This window comes from Helicoverpa armigera, chromosome 18 (genome assembly GCF_030705265.1).
Source record: "Helicoverpa armigera isolate CAAS_96S chromosome 18, ASM3070526v1, whole genome shotgun sequence".
Taxonomy (NCBI): Eukaryota; Metazoa; Arthropoda; class Insecta; order Lepidoptera; family Noctuidae; genus Helicoverpa; species Helicoverpa armigera.
In genome coordinates this window covers 5,134,298-5,161,572 of record NC_087137.1, presented here as the reverse complement: position 1 = coordinate 5,161,572, position 27,275 = coordinate 5,134,298, and the positions used below count along the sequence as shown (strand labels likewise).

The window sequence follows — 27,275 nt, the reverse complement described above, 5'->3', positions numbered from 1 at the left end:
TGCAGTTATCCTTGTAGTTAGTTAAATATGTTTGCTTCCGCAGAAATATTTATGTGGTTGTATTTTAGGTAAGAAAACGTCATTAGGACAAAAATGACATATTTAATTTGTTATCAATATTGTTGGATCATAACATGGCATGAAAAGACTTTAGATCTAAAATATTGCTAGTACTTATTATTTAAACCAAACACCTATTTCTTAGCACGTAAACAAAGATATTCATAGCTGCAAACCGTGTCGTCGAGCTTGTAAGCACCTCAGTATAAAAATGGCTTTTATGAAAATCAAATTCCATCGACAATTTCGAGAGCATCGCTAACTTCATGTTATTCGGAGCCACAACATTACCCTGAGGTAAAAGAGGTATTGGCGGTGCTAATGAAAACTTTTTGCTGTCAATGCACTTCAAAACTTTTGTTAACACTGGCCTTAAAACTATTGGTGGATGACATTGAATTTGACGTCATCAACTGACAATTAATTGTGTGACCTGTTTCCCGTTTTATAGAATATTTATTTAATAAATATAAAATCGGAATGAGTGTTCAGCAAGCTGAGTCGCAAACTAAGCATGCGGAAATTGAAGTCGAAACTAAAACCACTGCTAAAAATGACACTAAAACCCGTGCAGAGGACAAAGACAAAGAGGCTGTGGACCATAGATCTGGCTACCTCGACCGGTCAGAAAGTGCCCTACATAATTGGAAGGTCACAGAAGAATCCAAGATCAACTACTTATTAAGCAAACCTCTAGCTTCAGGTACCTAGAAAATTCATAAACATACATAAGGCGGCCAACTTTCCGAAAACTGAATGCGGAACTTAACCTTTCGTGAAAGGGGGGGGAGGGGGGCATTGAAAAATGATCGGACGGAACTGATAAAATAAAAACCGTAAGCAATAAAAGAATTATTATTAAAAAAACAAAATACCCGACTGCACACTAAAAAAAGAGTAAAACAAGCCCCACAATAATATTGATCAATACAACTTTACTGAATATAATTTATAAATATTGATGGAAAGCATCGCAGGCGGGGACCAACAGAGGCTTATTTATAGTCATTTCGGTTGTGCACCATTTAGCAGAATTTTCGTTGGTGGCGGTCAAGGTAGCTATGGTGACCACCCAGCCTTCGGCCCTAGATTAAGTCTGTACGCACACATGTATAATGTGCTGACTATAATTTTAAGAACTTAGGTAGATAAGTCGCCCCACCGGAGATGTCGCGCCGAGATGGGTCAGACAGTAGATTAGTTTTTTTACAATTAAAAGTACCTCAGAATCGGTAACACGCTTTTAATTTGTCTCCCGAAATTCCTTAGTAGTAATACTTAGTAATTTCAATAGTTTCCCCGCTCCGGAAACAAGAGTGGCGCAGCCGGTAGGATTTCGCTGTTATATTCCTAAATTCTTCGCGGTTTTAAATTCGTCGCGTGTCTCGAGGACGAGCTGCACGATAGCTGTGGGAATTTAAGGACGAGTGAAATCCGACGAACCAAATAAATTACTCTTGGTGCGTGTGGGCAAACAAAGGAATACCAAGGATGAGAGTAGCAGCTGGCTGGTGAGTGATTTTTTCGCCAATCCATGTTCCTCTATCCCCCAATACTTAATACCTACATTATTTTGAGATTAAACCTCTCTCATTATAACGTGTTCATTTAGATTATTGGCTTATCTCATTGTGTTCTATAAATAGAACCGACATAGAGTAGTTAAACTTTCAGAGACGCCAATTAATTGTTATCTCAAGTGTATTCTTTGCATTGATATTTTTATAAATGTGTTTTATTAAAAGTAATAAGTAAAGTGTATGTAATTCTACACCTAATATAAAAAAAAATATATATTTTATACATTAATATTTTTAATTTTATTACCTAAACTATTACATACATTTTGCGTCTAATTATTTTCTGATTTACGTGTGTTATGTTTGAATTGTGTTATCTTGTGTGTTTCATAGCATAGTCAATTGTACTCTCACGAATTGTTTTATCTGTTCCGTTCTCTACTCTGTGAACATGATGACTTCAGTGACTATTGAACAAATACCCAAAGAAATTATTCAATTAATACCTTTGTATAATGGTGATAAAAGACAGTTAAATCTTTATTTGCGAAAGTGTCAGTATGTCCTTGACCGATATAAGGGTAGCCACGAACAAAATCTTTACGTTTATAATGTTTTAACTAGTCGATTGAGAGATGACGCCGCAGCGCTCTTATCAGAACGTGAAGATATTGTGACATGGTCTGCTTTTAAAGATCTACTTATTCAACATTTTGGAGACCCGCGTAGCGAAGCGTGCATTAATATCGAATTAGAATCCTTAAAAATTAAATCCGGTGAAAGTTATTTAGAATTTTGTAATAGAATCCAAAGTGTTCGATCATTATTGATGTCCAAGGTCAACATGATTGAGGATACTGATTTGAAGAGTGCAAAGACAATTATTTATAACAATACGGCCTTGAATGTGTTCTTATACAATCTCCCAGAGAATATGGTTCGTATTGTAAGGCTTAAGGCACCCTCTAGTTTAGAAGCGGCCTTGAGTATAGTACTTGAGGAAGTTAATTTCTTAGAGCAGTATAATACTAGGAATCGCATTTACGGTCAATCTAGCAGTTTCGGATCAAAATTGGTAATGACGCCAGCGGGATACAAACCTTTATTGCCAAATAATATTACCACACCTAAATTTAATTTCGGTATTCCACAGAATAAATTCAATCAGCCCCAAGGTCAATTACCAAATGCATTAACATCACGCCCCAAGCCTGGGTACTTACCCCAATCTCAACAATTTGGGTACAGGCCACCCCAACAATTCGGGTACAGGCCACCTCAACAATTCGGGTATAGGCCACCTCAACCATTTGGGTACAGGCCACCCCAACAATTAGGATACAGGCCACCGCCACAGTTTGGCTATAAACCGTTGCAACCTCAGCAGTTTGGTTACAAATCCCCCAATAATTCTAATACCCCACAAATACTAAAACCTCAAACGCAAACTACTGATGTGTCTATGCGAACAGCCCAACCTAAATCGAATGTACCACAAGGTTTCAATTTAAATGAATTGTCTGCTGACGACTATGAGCCTTATTACAATAACTATTACTCTAACTATGACGATGACTATTATGGTGACTCAAATGAAATTAATTATCATGACGAGACTCATGTTGACTATGAATTACAATCAGAAAATGAAATTCAGGCACTGGATTTTCAGGAGAGTGCCTCGACGGACAAGAAATCTTAGAATTAAATTTTGACTCTAATTTAGAGCTACCGTATATTTATGTAGAAGAGATAGACGCAAAATGATGATAGATACTGGTAGTATGAGATCGTTCATTGGTCCTACAAAAGCATATGAGTATTTTTACGACTATATACGTAATGAAAATTTTCAGGTGGTTAGTACTCATGCTACTAGTAGACATAATGAAGTAATAGAAATTCCTCTTCTACCTACCTTTGTTAGTGACGATTGGCATAAGTTCTATGTATACGAAGTAGATCCACGGTATGACGGGCTTATAGGTAACGACCTTTACAGCAATTAGGTGCAATTATTGATCTAAAAGAACGAATCTTAAAACGAATTCCACTTGTATTCCAATAATCAATAATAATTTAAATTATAAAATTACTGTACAGCCACGTTCAGAACAACGATTTAAATTGCCAGTAGATCAATATTCAGGTGACGCTATTCTTGACTACCAAGAATTTCGAAATGGACTACGAATGCCTAGTGCTTTAGTAAACTGTGATAGTGGATACGCATTTACAGTAATTCAAAACACTTCAGATTGCCCAAAACAACTGACTATTTGCCAACCTTTCACAGTAACGCCATATGAAAATACAGAATACAACATTAATTTTACTACGACCAATACTCCTCTAGAAATTGACAAATTACTTGAAGAAAATTTAGATAAATTAAGACTCGATCATACCAATGGCGAAGAACGTGAGAAAATTTATGCACTTTGTAGGGAATATAAGGACATATTCTACTGTGACCAAATCCCCCTTACGTTTACTAATCAGGTTAAACATCACATACGTACCAAAATGAAGATCCTATATACATTAAACCCTATAGACAGGCACCTTTCATCCAAAACGAAATAAATAATCAGGTAGAAAAATTACTTCATGAAAATGTTATACAAGAATCTCATTCCCTTGAGTGCTCCAGTTCACCTTGTCCCTAAAAAGAAGGATGCGTCTGGTGAAATTAAATACAGGATGGTAATAGACTACAGACGACTGAATGACATAACCATAGACGACAAATACCCCCTACCTAATATTAATGACCTTTTCGACAAACTAGGAAAGAGTGTGTACTTCACCACATTGGATCTAGCAAGCGGCTACCACCAAATAGAAGTAGAAGAGAAGGATAGACAGAAGACAGCTTTTTCGACGCAAAATGGCCATTTTGAGTTTCTCAGAATGCCGTTTGGACTTAAAACCGCTCCTGCTACCTTCCAACGGACCATGGATAATATTTTGCGTGGTCTGCAAGGACTCCACTGCATGGTATACTTGGATGACATAATAATTTACGGAAATAGCCTTGACGAAATGATAAATAAATTAAGAATTGTATTTGACCGACTTAGAACAACTAACATGAAAATTCAATTAGACAAATCTGAATTTTACGCAAAGAAGTGCTCTACCTTGGACACACTATAACTAAAGACGGGCTAAAGCCTAATGACGACAAAATAAACGCTGTATTGAATTACCCGTTACCAAAGACAACGACAGAGATTAAGAGCTTTCTTGGACTTGTAGGTTACTACAGACGTTTTATAAAAGATTTTGCAAAAATTACTCAACCATTGACAGCCTGCTTAAAAAAGCGCAACAAAATTGTTATTGACCAGAAATACATAGACGCATTTAACAAATGCAAGGAACTCCTGACACATGCCCCACTGTTACAATACCCTGACTATGACAAAACATTTATACTGACGACCGACGCATCCAATGTCGCTCTAGGCGCTGTGCTGTCACAAGGACAGATTGGCAGTGACAAGCCCATTGCGTATGCTAGTCGTACCCTCAGTGATACAGAATCACGTTATAGTACCATCGAACGTGAACTGCTCGCTATAGTGTGGGCAGTAAAGCATTTTAGGCCCTATCTGTACGGTAGAAAATTCTATATATATACTGACCACCGTCCCTTAACTTGGCTCCAATCTCTTAAAGACCCTAGTAGCAAACTCACACGTTGGCGGTTACGTTTGCAAGATTACGACTTTGATTTAATTCACAAAACGGCAAACAAAATACAAATGCAGACGCTCTGTCCAGAATAAAAATCAATGCCTTACTCACAGACGACGAAAATCAGTCTCTAGCAGTTAATATTGATGAGAAGGAAGATAAAAATCTAAATGAATGTGCAGATAGTAAAGGTTCATCAACAGTAACGATATCTGATTCTAGTCGAACTATGACCTGTAGTCCTATAGATTTTTCCGACAATATTAGAGAAGTTCACTACGATACAAATGAGTATCCAATACGATCAGTGTCCAGTAAGTCGAACGAAACCGTTCATTCCGCTGTAGAATTAGAATCAACCGGTATACCTATTTTACATGAGGCGATCGACACCAAGCCGAATCAAATCTTAATATTTTCATGGTTTAAAAATCAAATGCATGTTAAGAACCTGTCACGTGACAAACAAAAGATATTAGAAGTTTTCCTGCCAAAAGATAATCCGCAATTAGTAAAGGACTTTTTAAAGGAATACATACAGCCAAAATTAAAATATTTCATTTATTTTGAGGAGAATGAACATCGGAAACTATTTAGCAATATAATAATTGAACTATTCAGAAAGGGAACTATTAACCTATTTGAATGTACAGAAAGAGTTATTTTGTAGAAGATGAAGGAGAGCAAAAGGCACTTATACTTAAACACCATGAAGGAAAGACCTGTCATAGAGGCATAAAAGAAACGCTAGTTAGGCTCCGTAGAAATTATTATTGGAATAGAATGCAGGAAACTGTAACAGCCGTCATAAACAGTTGCGATGGGTGCCGTAGAATGAAATATGATAGGAAACCCATCAAACCTATATTACAACTAACACAAACCCAAGACGCGCCTTTTCAAGAGCTATTTATAGATCTTTTTAGTATAGAAGGTAAAACTTATTTAACTATAATTGACGCATTTAGCAAATTAGGTCAGGCAATCGAAACTCAGGAAAATCAACTCCCGAAGTAACTAGAGCACTGATGAAATATTTTTCGTATTACGGTACACCCAGAAGAATAAGCTCAGACCCCGGAACCGAATTTAATAATGAACTAATTAAGGAATTTTTGAATTTACATAAAATTGATTTCCACATTGGAACCCCTAATAACCCCAATTCAATGGGTCTTATTGAGAGGTTCCACTCCACTATAATAGAAATTTACAGACTGGCCAAATACGAAAAACAATGTACTGATGCGGCTTCGGTTATGACTTATTCTGTTCTGGCATACAATCACACTATCCACTCAGTCACTGAACTTGCACCATTTGAAGTTGTCTTCGGACATACCGACTCAAGCAGTCCGTTTAGCATAGAATTAGAAAAACGTTATTTCAAAAATTAGTAAAAGATCATGCAAAAGAATAAAAACATTATACGAACACTTAGCAGACAAAATGGTTAATATTAAAGAAAAGAATAGAGAGAGTAAGGGTGGTGAAGGTGAAATAAAGTTTAAAAAAGGAGAAATTGTTTTCGGTAAAGACATAAATAAGCGTAAAAGTAAGGATAAGCCCCGATATATAAAAGCTGTAGTAACAGGCAAAGCAGATAAAAATATTTTACCTATAAAAATAGGAGAAAGGGATACCAAAATTCCTATTAAAAATATAAAACGTCCTCCACAGGTGCGGCATATTATTGATGACAGTCACGATGCTGTCGCTGGCCCTTCATCTGCAAAATCTTGAAGGTAATCCAGGAGTTTTACCGGTGAAACAAGGTCATGCATATTTCCAAACTGATCAGTGGACTATTGTAAAGATCATCAGCCTAGATCAAATTTATACTGACCTTAACTACATCTCTACCAACTATCAAGCGCTTTGTAATTTAATTGATTGGAATGCATCATACTCACAAGAAAATATGACTATTAAAATGCATACAGATTCCATACGTGATTTAACTGTAGAAAAATACCAACAGCTTATACCATCCAAACGATCTAAACGAGGACTCATTAATCCACTGGGCTCTATTATAAAAATTGTTACCGGTAATTTGGATCATGATGATGCGTTGAAGTATGATAATCTCATTTCTAAATTGAATCAAGGTCAAATCACTATATCTAAAAGGTTAACATTGGTCTCTAAAATGTTTGACAGTTTTATTAATGCCACTGAAACTATTGAACAGAATACAATTAACTTCCATAACAGGTTAACTAAAATTGAAACATTAATTAAAGATTTAACTGCTCAGCAAAATAGTTGGATTTTTCTGACGTACTTAACTGGGTTGTTCAATGTTTTCATGAGTAACTTTCGTACTATATTTATTAGATTAAGTGAAATCGAAACTGCACTTGCATTAAGCAGAGTCTCTATTTTACATCAATCAATTGTTAATTCTTCAGAACTTTTATATCATCTTAAATTAATATCCGAATATGAAAGCTTAATATATCCTCCCGCCGAAGCGAACTTGTTAAAAATAGAAGAGATTATATGTGTTAAATCATTTATTAAAAGTAATCAAATAACGTTTATAATGGAGATACCACTTACCGATAATGTTACTTATAACTATTATAAGATTTACTCCCTACCAATTTTCCATGACACCGAAAATAAGACCCTAGCTATTTTCCCCAAATACCCTTACCTATTGGCGAAAGAAAATAGATACTCACCAATCGCAATACCGTGTAGACCATTCTCTGCCGGTGCTCGCTTCCTCTGCACTGCAGACAACAGGATCCCCTTCTATGAACTTACCTGTGTCGAACAGCTTATGAATTTCGAAAACGACCTTACCCTTTGCAAACAACATCCAATAGAAATCGAACAGGTCAGAGTCCAACAAGTCGCTAACAACAACTGGATCCTGTATAGTGAAGAGAAGACCACACTAACAGAACGATGCAAGGATGAGACCAGTAGACAATTGGTATTTGGTACTTACCTGATGACCATCGAAGAACCCTGTGAGGTGGAGATTCATGGCATACACATTAATCATCGTATCTTCATAGAGTCCGATGTGGTGAAAAGAGTACCAATCATCGCCTTACCTCAGTTACGCACTAACGCACAGCTATCCAGTACACGTGCACTTGATATGAAGGGCATAAATCTAGACGAAGTGAAATATATGGCGTATTCGTTAAAACATAGTGAAGTGATCGAAAGTGTTTTTGATAAAAGGGACAGTAGCTTCAGTGCGTCCTTGGTGTACGTGACCTTAGGTTTAGTTATTTTAAGTATTTTTGTATTTTCCGTTTATGTTGTTCGGCTCAAATTGCTGAAATACACGTGTTTCAAGAAAAATTATCGGAACCAATCTAAAATCGATTCTCCCGATAATTTTCCTCTTAAGGTCGGAGGAGCTATGGTGACCACCCAGCCTTCGGCCCTAGATTAAGTCTGTACGCACACATGTATAATGTGCTGACTATAATTTTAAGAACTTAGGTAGATAAGTCGCCCCACCGGAGATGTCGCGCCGAGATGGGTCAGACAGTAGATTAGTTTTTTTACAATTAAAAGTACCTCAGAATCGGTAACACGCTTTTAATTTGTCTCCCGAAATTCCTTAGTAGTAATACTTAGTAATTTCAATAGTTTCCCCGCTCCGGAAACAAGAGTAGGTGGTCCCCGCCTGCGATGCTTTCCATCAATATTTATAAATTATATTCAGTAAAGTTGTATTGATCAATATTATTGTGGGGCTTGTTTTACTCTTTTTTTAGTGTGCAGTCGAGTATTTTGTTTTTTTTAATAATAATTCTTTTATTTATAACTTTTTAGCTGTTTTTATTTAACGAAAATGTTGTAGATGTAGAAGACTATGTATATGTAAGTACCATTTTAAATTATTTCGACGACATTTGGCTTTAGATTACGAGTGATGTTACTCCGCAACATAAATTTACCGCCAATGCGACGTTCAAGACGATCAAGACGACGTTCATGCATTTGATCAAGACGACGTGATTGTATCGCCAAAAGAATCGCTTTTTGCTTGCTAACGCATGAGTTGCTTTGCGTTGACGCAGAATTAACATGTTCCCGTGGGAATTTTGAGAAAAAACGTATCCTATATTAATTACTCCCGTGATTGAAATGAATCTAATGATACCGCATACATATTTTTTTAAAGGGAAATTTAGAAAAAATATCCCGTGGGACTTTTAGGATAAAATGTATCCTATGACACTCCCGTAATCAAGACAAATCTAACGATACCTCATACTTCAAAATCCATCAAGCCGTTTAGGCTACAGGAGGTCACAAAGGAACAGACATACATACATACTTACATACTTACATACACTCGAAAAACATTACCCTCCTTCTTTGGCAGTCGGGTAAAAAGCTATAATTTAACCTATCAATATCGTGTCACAGCGTGCACTAATGTCTTATTTTCAAAATCATTACGGCTCACGAGTTCAGTAGAAATAAAGAGAACGAAATTATATTAGAGGTATAGGTAATCTGTGTTCCTGCACTGTTGAGCGTGTGCGCAGGTGGGTGTTGTGTAGAAGTGTGGTAGAAAAATACGGATGCGGGACATGCGGGACGCATACAACGTTTTGCGGGACTATTTTACTAATAATTTCAAAACGGGATTTCGTCAAGCATTGCGGGACGGTCCCGCAGAATGCGGGACGGTTGGCCGCCTTAAACATACAGGACCTACTTTTAAAAACTTGCAAGTAAAACACTTGAAAAGTTAAAGGCTACTTAACTTTTCAACTTAGTGCTTTCTAAAGAATAGAATGCAACACCAGAGTTGGGAAGTTGTTAGGTACTCGTTTTAACAAGTAAGGTTTTCCTAAAATTGAAAGAAGTAACTATCTTACTTACGTTTCCCTTTTTAATATTTCGTTTGAGGCCTTTTGTAATGCATTTGGGAAAAATATTCATAAGTAGGATTTCGGTCGGCTTAAAGATTATACTTCTATCTAATTACGTATATTGTATTTTTATCCAAGATTTAAGCTTTGGTTGAAATTCCTAAAAAGCAGTTTTACAGAATTGTTTAGTGGTAGGGGATTGCAAATAGATACAGTTTAAAGTATTTCCATCATATACGTTAACGGCTCAACACGCTCATTAAGCATCTGCCGCACTTGGTATTAATTCTAAAACATATAAGGTAATGTTAAATTTTCAGTTGCAAGTGTATTTAAACGTAAAAGTGCTGCAATGTCCACTAACCAAATAGATAATTTACAAAAGAAGAGCGATGGAGAACTTATCGTAGAGGAGGTACGTGTATCTTCTCTTATCCTTATCTAATGATTTGACGTGTATTCTTTGTCACATTTTGGGAATAATTAACTAGCAATTTAATGTTGCAAGTTACATAGGTTATATTAAATTCCTTGTACCTTTTGTGACTACGCACTCTTTCGTATTATTCTTTAATATTTGATGTAAATATTTAGGAATTTGTCTAAAGAAATATAATAAAGAACATTGCTTGAGATATAATAATCGGATCTATTTCATCATCAAAAAATTTTGACTTTAAAGGTTAATCGATCGTTGTTTGCTCTGGAGGGGCTTGTAGGGACACATGTAAAGGCTTAAGAGGCTCAGCACAAAAGCTATGAGTACAGTACATGTCTTTAATATTTTCAGTTTTCCGAACACGTGACGTCACTAATGAACGAAGACAACTACTGGGGTTGTTTCTACGTTTTTCCCGAACTGTATTCGGATACGTTTTCCCCAGTAGTGAAAATTCGCGATGTGGAAGATGTGCCCGAATTAGTCGGCGGCGAACTTACGAGAGATATGATCACTGCGTGTCTAACCTACCTCGCACGCACACCTATACTGGGCGATCTCGTTTATATCAAATTGAACCTTTCGGGGAAGGTACTAACTTTGTTATATTGTAACTAAGCTATCAGGTTCCTAGAAATACTATATCCATCTTAGTACAGGTCGCCTACTGGTTTTACAGGGGGGTCAAATTTAGTTGTAAGCTGTCATGAGTTTGATGGCACCAATTTACAAAAACCCATCGTAATAATTACAACATGACTTTGCAATAAGGTTAATGATGGCTTTATAAAAAAGGTGTTGTCTTCTCAAATGTTGACAAATACCTCAATACTCAGCTAATAAAACTTATCTGATTAATAAATCACTTTCAGAGGTTGTTGAAATGTGTCGAGCGTTCCCCGCCAGTATCCCCGCTGAAAACAAATATTTGTTCAATCTACGGACATGTACCTATGTTGAGTCTGAATGTTTGTGCATCTGAGATGTAGCTACATTTGCAAAGGCAACCACAATACATGAGAAATTCCTTGCGGCAATGCTGCCCGACGCTAAGATTCCTTACCTAGTTTTAAAAGCGTGAAAACTTTTCAAACATTATTCGGACTTTTCACTGTTAAAACATAGGATTTTTATTTTACTGAAAATTTTGTGGTTCCAGCATCTCATAAAAATAGATGTGTTGGAACATTACAAATTCTTGGTATATCTGGACTTGTCTTCCAACTTGCTGACGGAGCTGAATGTCTTATCGAACCTTCCATACCTGCAGTTCCTGTCAGTAGCTTTCAACAGGCTTGGCACGATCCTCGAATATAAAACTCGTAAGTACCAAATCGATTTCCCGTTTCTATGGATATTATTCGAAATTATAGGTAATCTTACACCGGAACTTCTCTGGATAACATAGGTACAAGAAATTCTGAATACCTTGAAATAGTAGGTCACATATTTACAAACCACATAAACTTATGTGAATTTTATCATCTGCTTTAAATGTAAGCTTGCTATGCGTAAAATATCCAACCAATGTAGTTCTACTTTTTCCCGGTAAAATTGATAGATTGCGGACCAATAAAACTAACACACAAAACACATACAGTATGATCACTGTTTACTTGAGCCGTGTTGCTATTCTGTTTCACATGACACACAACTTCAAATGTTTGCAGAAATGTAGACACAAACTCTTGGCAACTGCGAGGCTCAGTGCACATAAATGCAAAACATTCAAAGTGACGCGTACTTTTATTTGTTACCTCTTTTACCCATGCTTAATAATTAGTGATATATGTATTTTACTGTTCAAGAGTTTTGTTTTTCAAAATGCATTATTTTTTATGCTAGCCCACCTCATGGACCTTCTATTCCCGTATTAAAAAAAGCGTACGACCGTTTCCAGGATTAGTTATGTTTAGACGAAGAAAATTGATGCAGTGTTTAATAATTTTTTTTTTCTTTAAAATATCGGACAAAATACTTTGCGAATTCCTGTCGTCAAACTACATATAGGTACACTTCTTACTGATACAGTTTTACAAGAGTACGAGGAAAACTTTCCTTCAACAACGACGTTCGCCTTTTTGGCTGCCCACAATTTAAAATTCAGTATGCCACGTTAGATTTAAGAGTAAAACGACGCGTTCTATCCTTTCGCCGTCAGTGTGTCTAAAGCTCAACCCTTTTCACTTTTCAGCTCAATGGTTTCTAACTGAAGTGCATTATAAATACAACTCTGTGAAGAGAATTAGAGATTTGACCGAATTCTGGTCGATAACTGTCCTTGATTTGTCGCATAACAACATCAAGTCTATTACTGGACTGCAGAATTTAAAGTATGTCATTTTCTAAATGTGCAAGAGTACCTACGATGAAATATTAATAATTCATTTACTGATTAAACTTTACATTACTTCGTCGGTTTATTTGTATTTACATATGCACAAAAGTTACCAGTAGATAGCTACAGCGCATATACATCCCACTCCCATCTATCGCGTGACATCGAGCCATTAATAGGTATATTGTTGTAGCTATCCAAAAACATCATCATACCTTAAAGTAAGTATATAATAACGAAATTTCTTCACGATTATTTTTCAGGTACCTTCGAAGACTGGACCTGTCTTTTAATCACATACAGCGTCTTGAGAATTTGAACCATCTCCGCCTATTATGGCTTGATGTATCCTACAACAACATATCGAGCTGTGAATTTGGACCCAATGCAGGTCTCTGGACTCTCCTACACCTGGAATATCTAAACCTAAACGAGAACAATCTGACTTCGATGAAAATGTTCTCGTATTGTACGAGGTAAGTAGTCCCGGTAATGACGTGGCCGCGTTGTCACCACAATGTCCAATCGGGCCTGATTCCACCGGCGCGCTAATGAATGAAACAAAGGCCGTACATTAGGTACGTTTCACTACCATACATGGACGATAGTACGAACGATAAATTACGTAGCTGGTATGATTTATTATTTTGTTCGAGTTTATGAGCTTACTGTTTTAGTAGCCAAGAGACCACATAATGTATTGAATTAAGTTCGTTCGCCGAAAATACCTTATATACGTTACCGTAAGATTACAAACATCGTTAGATTACAATCTATCTCGAGAGATTGTAAACTGTCGAATTATTGTGAACCGTAACATCTGATTGCAATTTAACGCATTATTTTTCGCTATATTATAATCTATCGATGAGAAATTGTCAAATTGTCAACTGTCCGAAAGCTCTCTCTGATTGGTCAGTCTTTTTGTAAGATCGACCAATCACGACCAGCCGTTCTGTTCCCATGGAGTTCCCGTAGAGTTAGGAATGAAATAGAGGTGTCAGTTAAATAAAATAAATGCTCTTCAAAAATTCTTCAAGTATTAAATTTATATAAAAATAACTCTTGCATGGAAGTAAGCATGCAACATGCAGCAAGCATAACTTCTGTCACGGCTCCGGCGCTGCGGGGCTCCGGCGGTCCCATGCGAGCTTATCGTCGCAGATGGTTTTCACGCTCACCACCGCAGCTTCTTGCTGGCCGGCTCCGCCGGCCAGCCTCAGCCGCGGCGGCGAGCGCTGAAACTACCTGCGCCTCAGCTCGCAGGCCGCCTCGCCCCTCCGCGCCTACGCGGTTTTGAATTGCACTCTAGGGGTAGGGCAGACAAGACTACGTGGAGTCGGTTTTGCAGCGATTCGTTTTCGTCACTAACTTCAATTTTTAATACAATTTTTAATTGTGTGTAATTTGAGTCTTAAAAATTAAGTACAATTTTTGATTTTATAAAAAATTAAACCGTCACTTATTTTTGCACGTCAAAGAGCTGTGACACCGGGAGTTTTGACCGCTCTACATCGCTCTCGATCTTACAAAAAGACTGACCAATCAGGGAGAGCTTTCGGACAGTTGACAATTTGACAATTTCTCATCGATAGATTATAATATAGCGAAAAATAATGCGTTAATTTGCAATCAGGTGTTACGGTTTACAATAATTCGACAGTTTACAATCTCTCGAGATAGATTGTAATCTAACGATGTTTGTAATCTTACGGTGACATATATAAATAAAACTGTGTATGAATAACAAGAACTGTCGTTACTCAAATAAGTTTTTGCCGACATATGCTTAAAGTTATTGATTCAGATATTTGTTTGCCTCAGTTTTTGGGAATATTTTTTCCTTCAATAAAATAAATGACTTAATTGTAACGTTCATCAAACATGGAGGCAACCTAAATAAAATCATATCACTTGACGTCAAAATTTGAAACTTTAAAAAACCATTGTTTTTAAGAATGAGTAGTTTCCCACATTTTTTACAATACACTCGTACTTATTTGACAATATGAGGACCTACCTAAGTACTGGCAGATTATTCCCAAAATCCTCATTAATTAAGTACTCATATTACAGACTTCGCGAGCTCCATCTACGCAACAACCGTCTGAGCGTGCTCCTAGAACTCGCAGTCTACATGCGTCAGATGCGCCGCCTCATCGTGCTGGACCTTCGCGCCAACCCCATCTGCGCCACGCCCGGCTACAAGAACGTCGTCATCAACACCTTCTCCATACTCCTGAGCTTGGACGCGGCTGAACTTGATCCTATTGAACAGGTCAGTGACAAAAGCGTTACGTCCCTAGCGGTAATAAACTCTTTTGCAAAAAAAACGGGCACCTATGCGAAATCTTAGTTTTACGGACTTTACGAGTATTTCAAAGGGTTTTAATGATTGTAGTATGTTTCTAGCATCAAAAGAGTTAGCCATGCATGCGTGAGAGTGTATTCTAAATTTGAATTTTGTACAATTGCTAAGAAATTGGTTAAACCTTGTTTTGGACTAATTGCTGGCAGAAAGTTCGTCGGTATTTCGAAAAGTTTTTGAAGTTATTTTAAGGAAAATGATAATGCAGTTTTAATTAATGATTAATGTACTTTTTTGTTAGATCAAAACATTTTTGAAAAACTATGCGTATTGGATAAAATTTTCACCTGCTCTAAATGGGTTATACTGATGATTGATGGCAATGTTAAGAGTTTCGGTATTTTAGTGTAAAGCGTTCTATTGTTTTGATATTGTACCCACGTGTTTTAAAATATCGCTTTTTCATAAATAAACACTATTTACAAGAGTATCAGTACCTTTGGCTGCGACAAAACCAATTTAAAGTAAGCAGTGCCGATTACAACCCGTCTCCTATCGGACTTTGACATTTAAAAAATACCAAACTTTGTGATAAATGTTAAAATTAACCACATGAAAAATGATGAGGAGGGTTAAAGTTATCTAAAAAGTCAAATTATTGCCACGTTGAAGCTCTCGATAACTCCATAGGTATCGGGTTACTAAACGACGATTTAGCTGAAAGGGAGTCAAGAATTCAAAATTATTGGCCAAAGGTATGTTTCTTAAGAAATGAGCAGAAAGCCAATTATTGTTATGATTTAAGCAGGAAAGTGCTGCAGATGCCAGAAAATCTCGGTGTAGGCAAGTTTATTTAATAAAATGTCCGTGGGATGAAAACTGGCTATTTGAACGCTCAGACTCATGGATCTTCAGAGGTCTACGGAGGTTCCCAAGAGACAAGCTTGTTTAAAAATCAGTGATTACGAGACCTTAAGACCTCGTGCTCACAGTCTATGCGCTATTTTCTGTATTTTGTAGAATTTCAAGTCTTTTAAAAATGTCCAAGTCCTATAGGAGGCGAGTTGTGATGGGCACTGCTTATTTTAAATTGGTTTTGTCGCAGCTCAAAGTACTGATACTCTTCTAAATAGTGTTTATTTATGAAAAAGCGATATTTTAAAACACGTGGGTACAATATCAAAACAATAGAACGCTTTACACTAAAATACCGAAACTCTTAACATTGCCATCAATCATCAGTATAGCCCATTTAGAGCAGGTGAAAATTTTATCCAATAAGCGTAGTTTTTCAAAAGTGTTTTGATCTAACAAAAAAGTACATTAATCATTAATCAAAACTGCATTATCATTTTCCTGAAAATCACTTCAAAAATTTTTCAAAACACCGACGAACTTTCTGCCAGCAATTAGTCCAAAACAAGGTTTAACCAATTTCTTAGCAATTGTACAAAATTCAAATTTAGAATACACTCTCACGCATGCTTGGCTAACTCTTTTGATGCTAGAAACATACTACAATCATTAAAACCCTTTGAACTACACGTAAAGTCCGTAAAACTAAGATTTCGCATAGGTGCCCGTTTTTTTTGCAAAAGAGTGTATTTCAGCTGTCTGGGTATTCCTTCGACAAAGCAATTTTTGTACAGGATTTAATTGAGCTTGTGTTTTGTACAAATTATAACTGTTACGTCATGTCTTGTCGTTTTTGGATACGAACGATAGCGTTGGAAGTTAAAATTTATAACCTTCTGTGCCAATTTAAATAATTTGTTTCAACAAAAATAATAATGAAACTTTTATTTGCACTTGTAAAACATTCAGTTAAATAATTTAACATTAAATTGCGCTACTTAATTCATTACGCTAGTATAAAGTGCTTATTTATTAAATAGATTTAATGTAACGATGGTAAATAAAACAAACAAAACATAATCCGCAACATTTGCATTTCATTTCAATCCTCAATTTAATTAGTTGCAAAATTAAATCAACATTTTATTACTGTGGATCGAATCCCACCTTGAAAAAGTAAAGATACCTAATCTATGGTCAATCGATTTCTAAAAAGGTTGTATGTATTTTTCACACTTACAGCGTACAATAATGATGGATACTCGCCCTGACATTTCAATGCACGCCACTCGCAAGCTGCTACGGCTGATCTACATCCAACAGCTATCTAAAGCCAAGGTTTCACCGTACATCCCCCCTGCTGACACCGTAGACGTGCCCATAGTGGTACTAGTGGGCCACGAGGGTGTCGGCAAAGGTAAATAAAGTTTTAATTGCTTCTAAGAACCGGGAGCACCGCTGTGTGTACTTTGATGGATAGTTATAATAGTTGCGTACACTGTGGGAATATGTTTTATGGTGGAAAATTAAAAGCTGGGATAATTCTAGTTTATTTATTATATGGAAAAACCTGTTTCATTTTTAATATTTTTGTATGCGTTTATCGAACAGGCTTTGCCAAAAAGATGTTAGTTTTAAAGAGCTTCTAATCCTTCACATATTACATGCACGCGTCGTCGTAGCTGAACAAGACTTTAGAAGGTGGTTACCCAAATCGATAATTTTAATAATTTATTAAGTAAACATGACCACTCAAACTAGGTAAAACAGTACACATTTCTGCTCTATAATATTTCCAATTACTATTCTATCAAGATGGGCATATGACAGTGTAATCTCGATATCGGAATTGAACAAACACATGGTTTGCAGGAGCGTTGGCGCGCCGTCTCGCCACCGAGTGCAGCGCAAACATACAGCTCGCGCTACAACACACAACAGCTGATTTCCACTTCTTGAACCACTACAAAGAAATAACTAGAAGCAAGTTTGATGATATGCTGCTTGCTGGAGACTTCCTTACTTACACTGAAATGGATGGACACTCATACGGACTAAGTATGCTTGATTACATTAAAGCGTATATAAAACTAGAGTAACAATTCTTCGTCTTTAAAAAATTATGTGTAGCATGATTGCTACGACGTGCTACGTACTTTTTTGTACGCGTCCGTACCCGTTATTCAAATTATTTTAAACTGATGTTTAGTTTAAGAAGATTAGATTGTGTCCAAAAAAAGAATAGACAGTATCTGAAAGCTTGAAATTATAAGCCAAACGTGAACTATCCCTATAATATAGGTATACTTACCTAAGAGAAAAAGGCTGAAATAAATCACAAAAAGGCAGGCTTACTTTATTTAGGAAATACCACATTACTGTCATACAGGTCGCGAAGAAGCCTTCATAACTGAAGGAAAAGTGAAGATTGTGTGCCTGGATTTACCATCGGCTTTGATGCTCAAATTACGTGGCTACCGCCCATATATGATCCTCACGACGTATATGGATTCCCGAGCCCTGTCAAGGATCCAAGATCTTCGCAAAGCGTACGTACTTACCTACTTATTATCTCACTCATATTATCTGCGAATTTGCTATTTTCTGCACTGTCATTGTTAAACATATCTACCTACTTAGGTACTAAAGTCTATAGAAAGTGCAGACTCATTTTAATACTTGGAAATAAGTAGTATGTAGGTATTATATTTCTATTTAGTTTTCTTTTTTAATTACCTATATTTATATTTATCTGCGATTTTGTAGTATACATTTTTTTATTATTATTGTTTACAGATATCGTGATATATCTAACCGCGAACGCATGTCACTAGAAACGCCCCTGGAACGCTCAACATTACAAGTCCTTCTCTCCGGCCGGATTATAATCACCGGCATCATCAATGAAATCTTACTGGTACGACATTCCTATTATTACATTTTATATTTATTTTAGTGTATAGAGCACACTAGCCACTAACTCTTTCTATGTTAACCCTATGTAGGGTTACTGACCTACGAGCCTACTACGACCTGAGAAATCATCACTACGCCTAAATTATAAAACAAAATCCTCCACCACGCCGTCTCTTTGTCTGGTCACGATGAAAAATGCTGCCCAGATTTTCAACAGGTTTTCATCAACACTTAGATGAACTGATTTAAGCTGAAGGTTAAAGTTTTTATACATAACCGGGGCGGAGCGGGTTACTCTTCAATTAAAATCATGTTGCTTAACCTTATGATTGATCGACTTATAAGGCTGTTACTTGCCACGAGCTTCTTGACATAGGTTCTCAATTATCATACCCAGGTTCTAAAGAAAAAGATTTTCTTCTATTGGTATAGAACAGCTTACAGGAAGTACTTTGTAAGTTATTTAATTTATGTACTTCATTTCAGAGCTTACCAGATGACAAGGAACAAAGCGAATTCATGATAGAATCCGAATGTTCCCTCATGATGGATAGTGAAGCTCGCAAAGCGATAAAGGATTATGCAAAAGGATACAACATTCTAGCACTTCTGAATTCAGTAGGTCACCAACTAAACTGTTTCTATATACTATATAAATTAGATTTTGAATAGCTATGGATATTTTATCTTTCAGACTTGATTTAAAAAAAATATTAAGACGTGAAGTTGCCTTAGTTAGCAAACCTACCTCGTAACTTTTAACTATCTTTGTTATAAACTCAAATTATTTCGCTCCTTAGAGTACCACTTCACTAGATGATGCCATGAAGGCTCCACAAGAGACCATGGAAGAAAGGAGTCTTTACTCCCTGTTTAAAGAATCTCAGGGAACTGCGGAATATACTAGCGACGTCAACGGCCAGAATCAAGGCTCATTTCAGGAACGGTCCAAAAAGTAAGCTAGGAGATGTACCTATTTACATAATTTACCTTCAGGTATAAACTAGTCTTTGTTGGTTTATTATTTCAAGTCATTTGTCAAATCTTGTTGATTTCGAGGTTTATACATAGGTATACAGTAGAGATAATAATTAGGTACCTCCTACTAATCGAATATATTTATGTTGATCGAAATAAGTTGTCACGTGATACGATACATAGTAATATGAGTCACATTACCATTAGATATTGCTTTTTTATGACTGAAATCAAAATGGCTTTTCAGTGTTCTAAAGGCTATAACGATGTTACAGTGGGTTACGACAACAATACCTAATAATAACTGATGAACACAACTCCCTGATGAAGTCCATTCCTATTTCAGAGCAGCAGCAGCCAGTGCTCCGACGCGCTCAAAACAAGCAGACAAGCATTCTAAGCATTCCAGCATTTCGCATACAGAAGCTACACAGCGTAAGCAAAATAATGAAACACTTCTTGAATAAACTCACTTAGCTAGGGAAGCAGATATTTCGGAAAATTATAATGGAAATCACCCTAAATTATACATTCATCCTTGAAGTAGGTACCTAGAGAGTGCTTATATTGACCTAAAAATTCTAAATATACAACTACAACAGATATTTGTGGGCTGTAAAATCTGTTTCAATAATATTCTACTCTGGATTACTTACTTACGTCTGTGTACCTACATGAATTCTTTGAAAATTTCTAGGTTTAAAATAGAGTTCAATACGTACAAGGTTAGTAACGTAAATAACAAACATTTGCCAACACTTGGACTTGTTCATGACCTAGTCTTTCACATCGGATCCGTAATGATATTTTTATTGAGATGCGTTAGTTTAGGTGTCCTCTGCGATCGAAAGTGGATTTATTGACTTGGGTTTCTACAAATCATACGCAAACACTATATACGTAGTACCTTTTTTGAAATTATTAAACTATAGTAGCTCGTGGTTTGTAGGACTGATGGTCACGGACAGCTCGAAATCTTCGAACTCCAAGTCAGTGACATTCACGTCACAAGAAGAGCACGCAGAAGGAGAACAAGTGGAACTCGTAGGACTAATTGTTGAACCACCGCCTGTGGTGGAAAAAGAAAGTGAGTTTTACCTATTTTTTAAAGAAGAGGTAAGTAGTAGTAGGTGCCCAGGTACACTTGAAGATGTGGTAACTTGATGGATAACATAACGTAAAAGGGATTAGTTAAAAATAGTTATTTGTTTGTTATACAAGAGTGCAAAGTTGCTTTTTAACCGCGGGCTCAATAATTAGAATCCTGAGCGATAGCGAGGGAATCAAAAGAGCACAAGGTGAAAAATCTTTGCACTCGAGTGCAACACGTAACTTTTCATCCCACCTCATCGAGGAAATTACTAAATGCAAAAAAACAAAATGGCGCGCACATATGAGTATCTATCAAATTAAAAAGAAGTACCTATTAAAGTTCATTTATTTGAAAACTCAGTTTAAAAATGAAACGACGTTAAAAATCTGTGTAAAAACAATAATAAAAATTACTTAATTAATTGAATAATTATTTTAAGCAGTATGTTATTTGTTTAATATGTATTTGTTTGAAAAGTCTTATCAAGATTGTCACAAAATGGAGTATTGCACACGATGTTCTAAATTCAAATCACTTTGCCGCTCTAGAGGATAAAAACGACTTTTGCGCTCAGATATCAAAGGGTAAAACTACTCTTTCCGAGATGGTGGGATGAAAAATAAATTTTAACTTTTTCTAGGCAAGCGTCCTCCATTTTCGACCACATCGTTTCGACAAACGCTTGCCCTTATTTATTTTTTTTATACTCTATTGCAGTCATCTGTCGAAAAAAGTTTCTCAAGACTATTACTTATGAATTATAAACTGGACTTTCTTTCCACAGCCAAAGAAACTGACAAAACGATTCGATCGATCAGTACGCGAATACCGTGGCAAACGAACGAGTGGCACGCTCGCCATGGCTCCAACGTGAACATGGAAGACTCGGACCTGTGGCTCGCGTTCCTGACGGAAGCTGGATACTTGCAAGCCAGCGATACCAACGCTCGTTCATGTAAAATTAAGTACTTACCTATTTTAGATAGGTCCCTTCTTTCTGCCCTGTTCGCAAGTCATTTATATATTTTTATTTCAGTTAGGTTCCTACTAGAAATATATTTTCCACTATAAAAATTTTCCAGCCTTTCCTTCCGGCATTATGAACCGTTTTGATGGAGAGAGGTTAACAAATTTAATATTATTTTTGATGATAATACCAAGTTTTTGTTATCTTTATTGCAGCTGATACCACACAGCGGTTTTCAAAAATAGAGGACGATTCAATTATTCGTCAAATAAATGATACGGTAAGTAGAGCGTGGGCGCTGCTGAGCGCACAGAAAACTGAAGTCGTTTCTCCGAGTTCGCATAAATGTCCACAAATTCTTGTTTCCCAATTTCGGGTCTCACTTTTTGGGATGCAATATGTTTCAATGTATTCAGTTTCTAATACTAATGAAATTATTATTGATTTTCCAGCAATTGCTATCAGACCCTATTACCACTAGCTTAACAGATCCCTATGAGCATATACACAGAAAATGTCCAGGATTGTTCTGGGACACGGTAAGTTTCTATTTTCGCAATTCTTGATAATGAAGCCTACATTGAAACGAACTTTCTTGATGGCAGGTCGCCATGGATAACGCAGATGCAGCATTTGTGAAAGTGCGTGGAATTATTCGGAATATAATCAACTCTCAAAAAACTCTGAAGCCCATGTTCGACATTGACTTCGCTCATTATTCCGGCTATCCCACAGTACAGAACAAACTGAACAAAATTCGTAGCCAGATAGCTCCTCAGCAACTGTTCTATTAAATTATAATAAAATATTTATGAAAATCTGTTTTATTTTTTGTTTTAGTACATTAAGTAAATTATAAGTATCATACAATCAATAGGTAAAACTGTGAGACTGGATTCATTTATTACCACTTTACTATAGCCTTAACATGTAACAGTACAAAAGTCTCACATGATGATCATTTGAACACCATGGTGTCGAGCATCGCTCCTAGACCCTGCACTATGTTGTTGGACATCAGGACATCAACTTTCTCCTCTAAATGCCTCTTGGGATCCTGTTTGCCTACATTCTTAATGGCTAGCTGTTCTGGCGTCATTTTCTCTTCATCTTCTAATGCCTTATTGTAATTTTTAGCTAAGTCCAACATGTCTGTAACTGTGGTCTCATTGATTGAACAGTGTTCTTTGTAATCGGATAAAGTAAGTCCATCCATCCAGGACTTTTTGTGCAGGTTCAGCAACATTTTCTGTTCCAATTCATTCTTCCTGTAGTTTATGCTGATGGAATAGTAGTGACGGTTCAGTCCGTGGATGAGGGCTTGTACGGAAGGTTTCTGGAGGTGCCCCAAATTTGATGTGGTTTGCCTCGGCTCCTGGCCAAGTACCATCATGTTAGGGTTGATTAGGCGGAAAGCATCAATCACTACTTTTCCCTTCACGGACTGGATAGGATCCACCACGACTGCAACAGCCCTCTCTGACAGAGCTTCAAATGATTGCTGAGTGTTTATATCTACACCCGATAACCAACAACCAAATCCAGGATGAGAGTGGTACCTGGAAATATATAAATATAAATTAACACAATTGGCCCAAAACACTGCATGGAAATACTCTTCTTTTATAATGCTATGACCATTACTATGTAGTGAGAAAGAGAAACAAGACCAGTTGAATTGCAGTTGAGTTTTAACAATAACCAAACCATAACCAGCCTTTTACTTGCTGCCCATTATTCAAATTGGCGATTTGGCAACTGAAATGGTTCAGTTAGAGTAAAATGGTGCAACTCAACATAACTTTATTGAAATTAACATCTATATGCAAAAAAAATAGAATTGATTTAAAATAATTTAAAGCAACTTCATAAATAGGTAAATACTGACCATCCAACCACCATCTCGGGTCTACCAGTTTGCTTTAACATATCCAACATTTTAGCTTGGAAGACTGGGTCCACAGCTTCTACGGACACCCCAGTACCAGTCTGGGGCATGGCAAACACATCAATCACACGCACAGTATAGTCGTCCACAAATTCACCTGGAAATAAAAGCATTATCATTTTATTATCACTCCTTTATAAGCAATCAATATCAACGTACAAAGTCAAGATACAAAAAGCAGGTTAACCACAACACTATACAACAAAAGGACATGATACAGCATTTTTAAAAGCTTGGAAATTGAAGGTATGTTTGTTTACATACCTAACATGAGCCCCATCACTTCCATAGGTACACCAGCACGACCATGTTTTAACATCTTCAGAAGTGCCAGAGATGAAATGTACACTTGTTCGGCGGTATCAACAGCAGGAGCGTCGGTTGGCGGCGGCGCTTGGGATAAGCCAGCCATACCTCCTCCGAGACGTAAAAGACGATCCATTCTGAACTTTTCTTTCTTCTACACTACAAAAAGCAAACTCATCATGTTAGCATCATACACCATGATACATCAACAACTGATGCTAACGATATCGATGATCTTTACTTTCAAATGTTTGGGTGCTAAAATAGTATCTACAATAAAATTCATACTTACACAAAGAATTCACAGTCATTTACACTATTTCCGAAAAACTCCGGCCTAATTCCAAAATGAACGGGATTTGAAACAAGGAACGAATGAATTCAATTTATGGAAACGAAAATGACAGCCCACGTCGAATCTGCAACCTCATGAAAGAGCGTTCGTTTACTACGTATCATTAAAGTCAACCTAGCCAATGTTACTAAATGCTCACCGATTTGTAGTAGTTTTACTTGAGAATTAGTAACTTGGACTTGAGCTATTTTGAAATAAAAGTAATCTATCTAATTTAATAAAGCTAATAGGTAAATATAATTAAGTAGTCATAAAAGTTTGAAAATAATTTGTGAATCTTATTTATTTTTCGTTTAAGCCAATATTTTGACTATTTCAACCTAAAGCGAACACAGTTCCTTGCTACAACTCTGCCTGAGAGTTGGCAGCACTGGTGAAGTTTGACGAACCGTCTGTCTGACATTGTCAAAAAAATATGTCAATGTCAATTTAATTTCCAATGCGTTATCTCACTGTGGTTGGGATTGGAAATGATAGCAAAAGAAATTGGAATAACTCAATAACTGCTGGAGTATCTAACAGTAAAACATCAAAATAAAATAAAATGGCTGAAAAATCTGTACTTCCAAGTAAACTATCTGAAGGACCTCACGGCTTAGGTACACCATTATCTTAGTCGAAAGATAAAACTTCTATATCCCTAAAAATAATGTTGTTTTTATGAAGGAAAATCATTTTTTAGGTGATCCCGATGACAGAAGTTTGCGAAGGGTTGAAAAAGACGTAATGATACCAAAACTCATAAGAGACAAAGCTAAGAAAGAGAAATGTATTCAGGAAGTGGCAGACTTTGAGAACTGTTGTAAGGAATCATCACTTTTAATGATTGTGAAGTGCAGAAAGCAAAATTCTGCGCTCAAAGACTGTATGGGTAACTGGTACCAAAATGAAGAGTTCAAAAAACTATGTACTGAAGAGTATTTAGCACAAAGAAGCGAATACAGAAGGACTGGCATTAAGAAACCTATCAAGAGGGCTTAATTATTGCTTGTAGTTAATATGTTGTTATTAGTTTTGTGTAAATATAATTGAAAATCATTTTATTTTAGTCATCTTCATTTATTACTACTGGTAAATTCCTGCTTAATAATAATTCCCGAATGCTGAACAATTTTAGATCCTCAGGTAACTTCACATTTTCAGTAGGTCTTATTACTTCAACAATAAGTATTTCCTGAAAGAAAATCACAATGGTAACACAGTTTAAAATTGTCTATTTATATTATAAAGCACACTAGTAGCTAATTTTAGCTTTTCAGCAAAACTAAATAAATAAGATTATATTTTGCTAGCCAAGCTGCTTCTTATAGGAATTGAGTCCAGTTAAAGTTATAATCTTGAAACAATAAATTAATAATAAATGTTTAAGAATGCGAATCTATACCGTAACTTAACCATAAGCAAATTCCTGCAAGGTTCGAAACTACAGTACCCATTTTGAATGCTTGCACCTGTGTAGCAGAATTATCTCTCAGAGACTATAATGATAAAAGTGTAAAATATACCTTAACTGTTGTATTTGCCATTCTTACATGGCCAAGAATAGAAACCCAGTCATCTTCTTTATAAGACGACTTTATAACCACTATGTTATCAGCATGTGATATCCCAGGACCCTCTTTATACAATACTGAAAATAAATACATACAGTGAAGTCTTAGAAATTAAATAACTTCATGCAACAACATTTTTAATAACAGTTAAAAACCCTTACAATAATCTCCACCAAACTTGATTCCTGGTTTCACAACATATCCCTTAGATCTGTAGTAGTGATACACTACATATTTGTTTACAAATTTACTATCTGCTGTTGTGAATATGTCCCAACACTTTTCAATGTTGAGTAAAGTGTTGTCAAGGCTCACTATTTGTAAACACCCCAAGCCATAAAGCAGAAAAAATGCTTCCTGCGGAGTCAACATAAGCTTTTCTTGTATTTTAACTTTATTCAAACAACATTTTGGCTTCATATTAGCAAAGTAGTTTTCTTCCTCAGACTCACTGTTGGGAACTATCACCACAATGTCTTCCTTGTCATGATTCTGAAATCTTTCAGAACTATGAGTAGAATTTGTTTCTGCCCCGTCATCCTCATCGCTGGATACCAAATCTATGACATCCTTCTGTGTTCTCTTTTCGCCGTCACCAATTATTTTAGCAGTAAGTCCTTCGACATCTTTCATGAAATTATCTGCTTCTGCAGTTCCTTTGAATCCACCGAATTTTTTAAACCAATAATTTCGTTTTAAAAACTGTCTCTTTCGCATGATGCGCGGCGTAACGTCGTTTTGGGCGGCTTTCGGCTGCGAGCGCGATGCTGATCCTTTTCCAAAACATCCCATGTGGTACAGAAGCGCTATCTCCTCCACAGACCTTACCTCTACATTAAATCCATTGTAAAATCCAGTAAACACAATTCGCATTGAATTATCTAATGGAAATCGCAATGATTCAATAGCCATCGGAAATGAGTCATTTAGGTCATTAGTTTGACAATCTTCTGATTGCAAAGTAGTCATGACAAAAGAACTGGCCAGTTCCCAAATTTATTTACAGCCGAATGTGTCAGTTCCAAGTGAAGACTTGTAGAGCGCAAATTATGATACTGCAATATAAAAAATCAGTTTT

General features: G+C 36.4%; 5 protein-coding genes across 5 annotated transcripts; 3 read left to right on the top strand and 2 right to left on the bottom strand.

The window, feature by feature from the left end:
* Positions 1-540: 540 nt before the first annotated feature.
* LOC110382792 (uncharacterized) lies at positions 541-22,847 on the top strand. The gene is made up of 19 exons (XM_064039266.1): positions 541-763; positions 10,462-10,556; positions 10,932-11,171; positions 11,740-11,902; positions 12,775-12,913; positions 13,182-13,394; positions 14,995-15,196; positions 17,324-17,498; positions 17,954-18,139; positions 18,471-18,630; positions 18,878-18,998; positions 19,484-19,615; positions 19,798-19,952; positions 20,322-20,410; positions 20,925-21,062; positions 21,853-22,023; positions 22,251-22,315; positions 22,488-22,574; positions 22,641-22,847. Exons 1-19 carry the CDS (start codon positions 541-543, stop codon positions 22,827-22,829), a joined length of 2,943 nt encoding a protein of 980 aa, XP_063895336.1. The 3' UTR covers positions 22,830-22,847.
* LOC135118085 (uncharacterized) lies at positions 1,115-8,845 on the top strand. Its single transcript, XM_064039097.1, has 2 exons — positions 1,115-1,571; positions 6,963-8,845. Exons 1-2 carry the CDS (start codon positions 1,552-1,554, stop codon positions 8,701-8,703), a joined length of 1,761 nt encoding a protein of 586 aa, XP_063895167.1. The 5' UTR covers positions 1,115-1,551; the 3' UTR covers positions 8,704-8,845.
* Positions 22,844-24,741, bottom strand: LOC110382794 (26S proteasome non-ATPase regulatory subunit 14). Its single transcript, XM_021343486.3, has 4 exons — positions 24,582-24,741; positions 24,248-24,448; positions 23,924-24,080; positions 22,844-23,594 (listed from the first exon to the last, which is right to left on the bottom strand). Exons 2-4 carry the CDS (start codon positions 24,423-24,425, stop codon positions 22,994-22,996), a joined length of 936 nt encoding a protein of 311 aa, XP_021199161.1. The 5' UTR covers positions 24,426-24,448; positions 24,582-24,741; the 3' UTR covers positions 22,844-22,993.
* Positions 24,742-25,079: 338 nt separating this feature from the next.
* On the top strand, positions 25,080-25,687 carry LOC110382791 (COX assembly mitochondrial protein homolog). Its single transcript, XM_021343482.3, has 2 exons — positions 25,080-25,243; positions 25,327-25,687. Exons 1-2 carry the CDS (start codon positions 25,189-25,191, stop codon positions 25,623-25,625), a joined length of 354 nt encoding a protein of 117 aa, XP_021199157.2. The 5' UTR covers positions 25,080-25,188; the 3' UTR covers positions 25,626-25,687.
* LOC110382790 (tRNA-splicing endonuclease subunit Sen2) lies at positions 25,683-27,166 on the bottom strand. Its single transcript, XM_021343481.3, has 3 exons — positions 26,359-27,166; positions 26,150-26,274; positions 25,683-25,818 (listed from the first exon to the last, which is right to left on the bottom strand). Exons 1-3 carry the CDS (start codon positions 27,164-27,166, stop codon positions 25,690-25,692), a joined length of 1,062 nt encoding a protein of 353 aa, XP_021199156.3. The 3' UTR covers positions 25,683-25,689.
* Between the last annotated feature and the right edge of the window lie 109 nt (positions 27,167-27,275).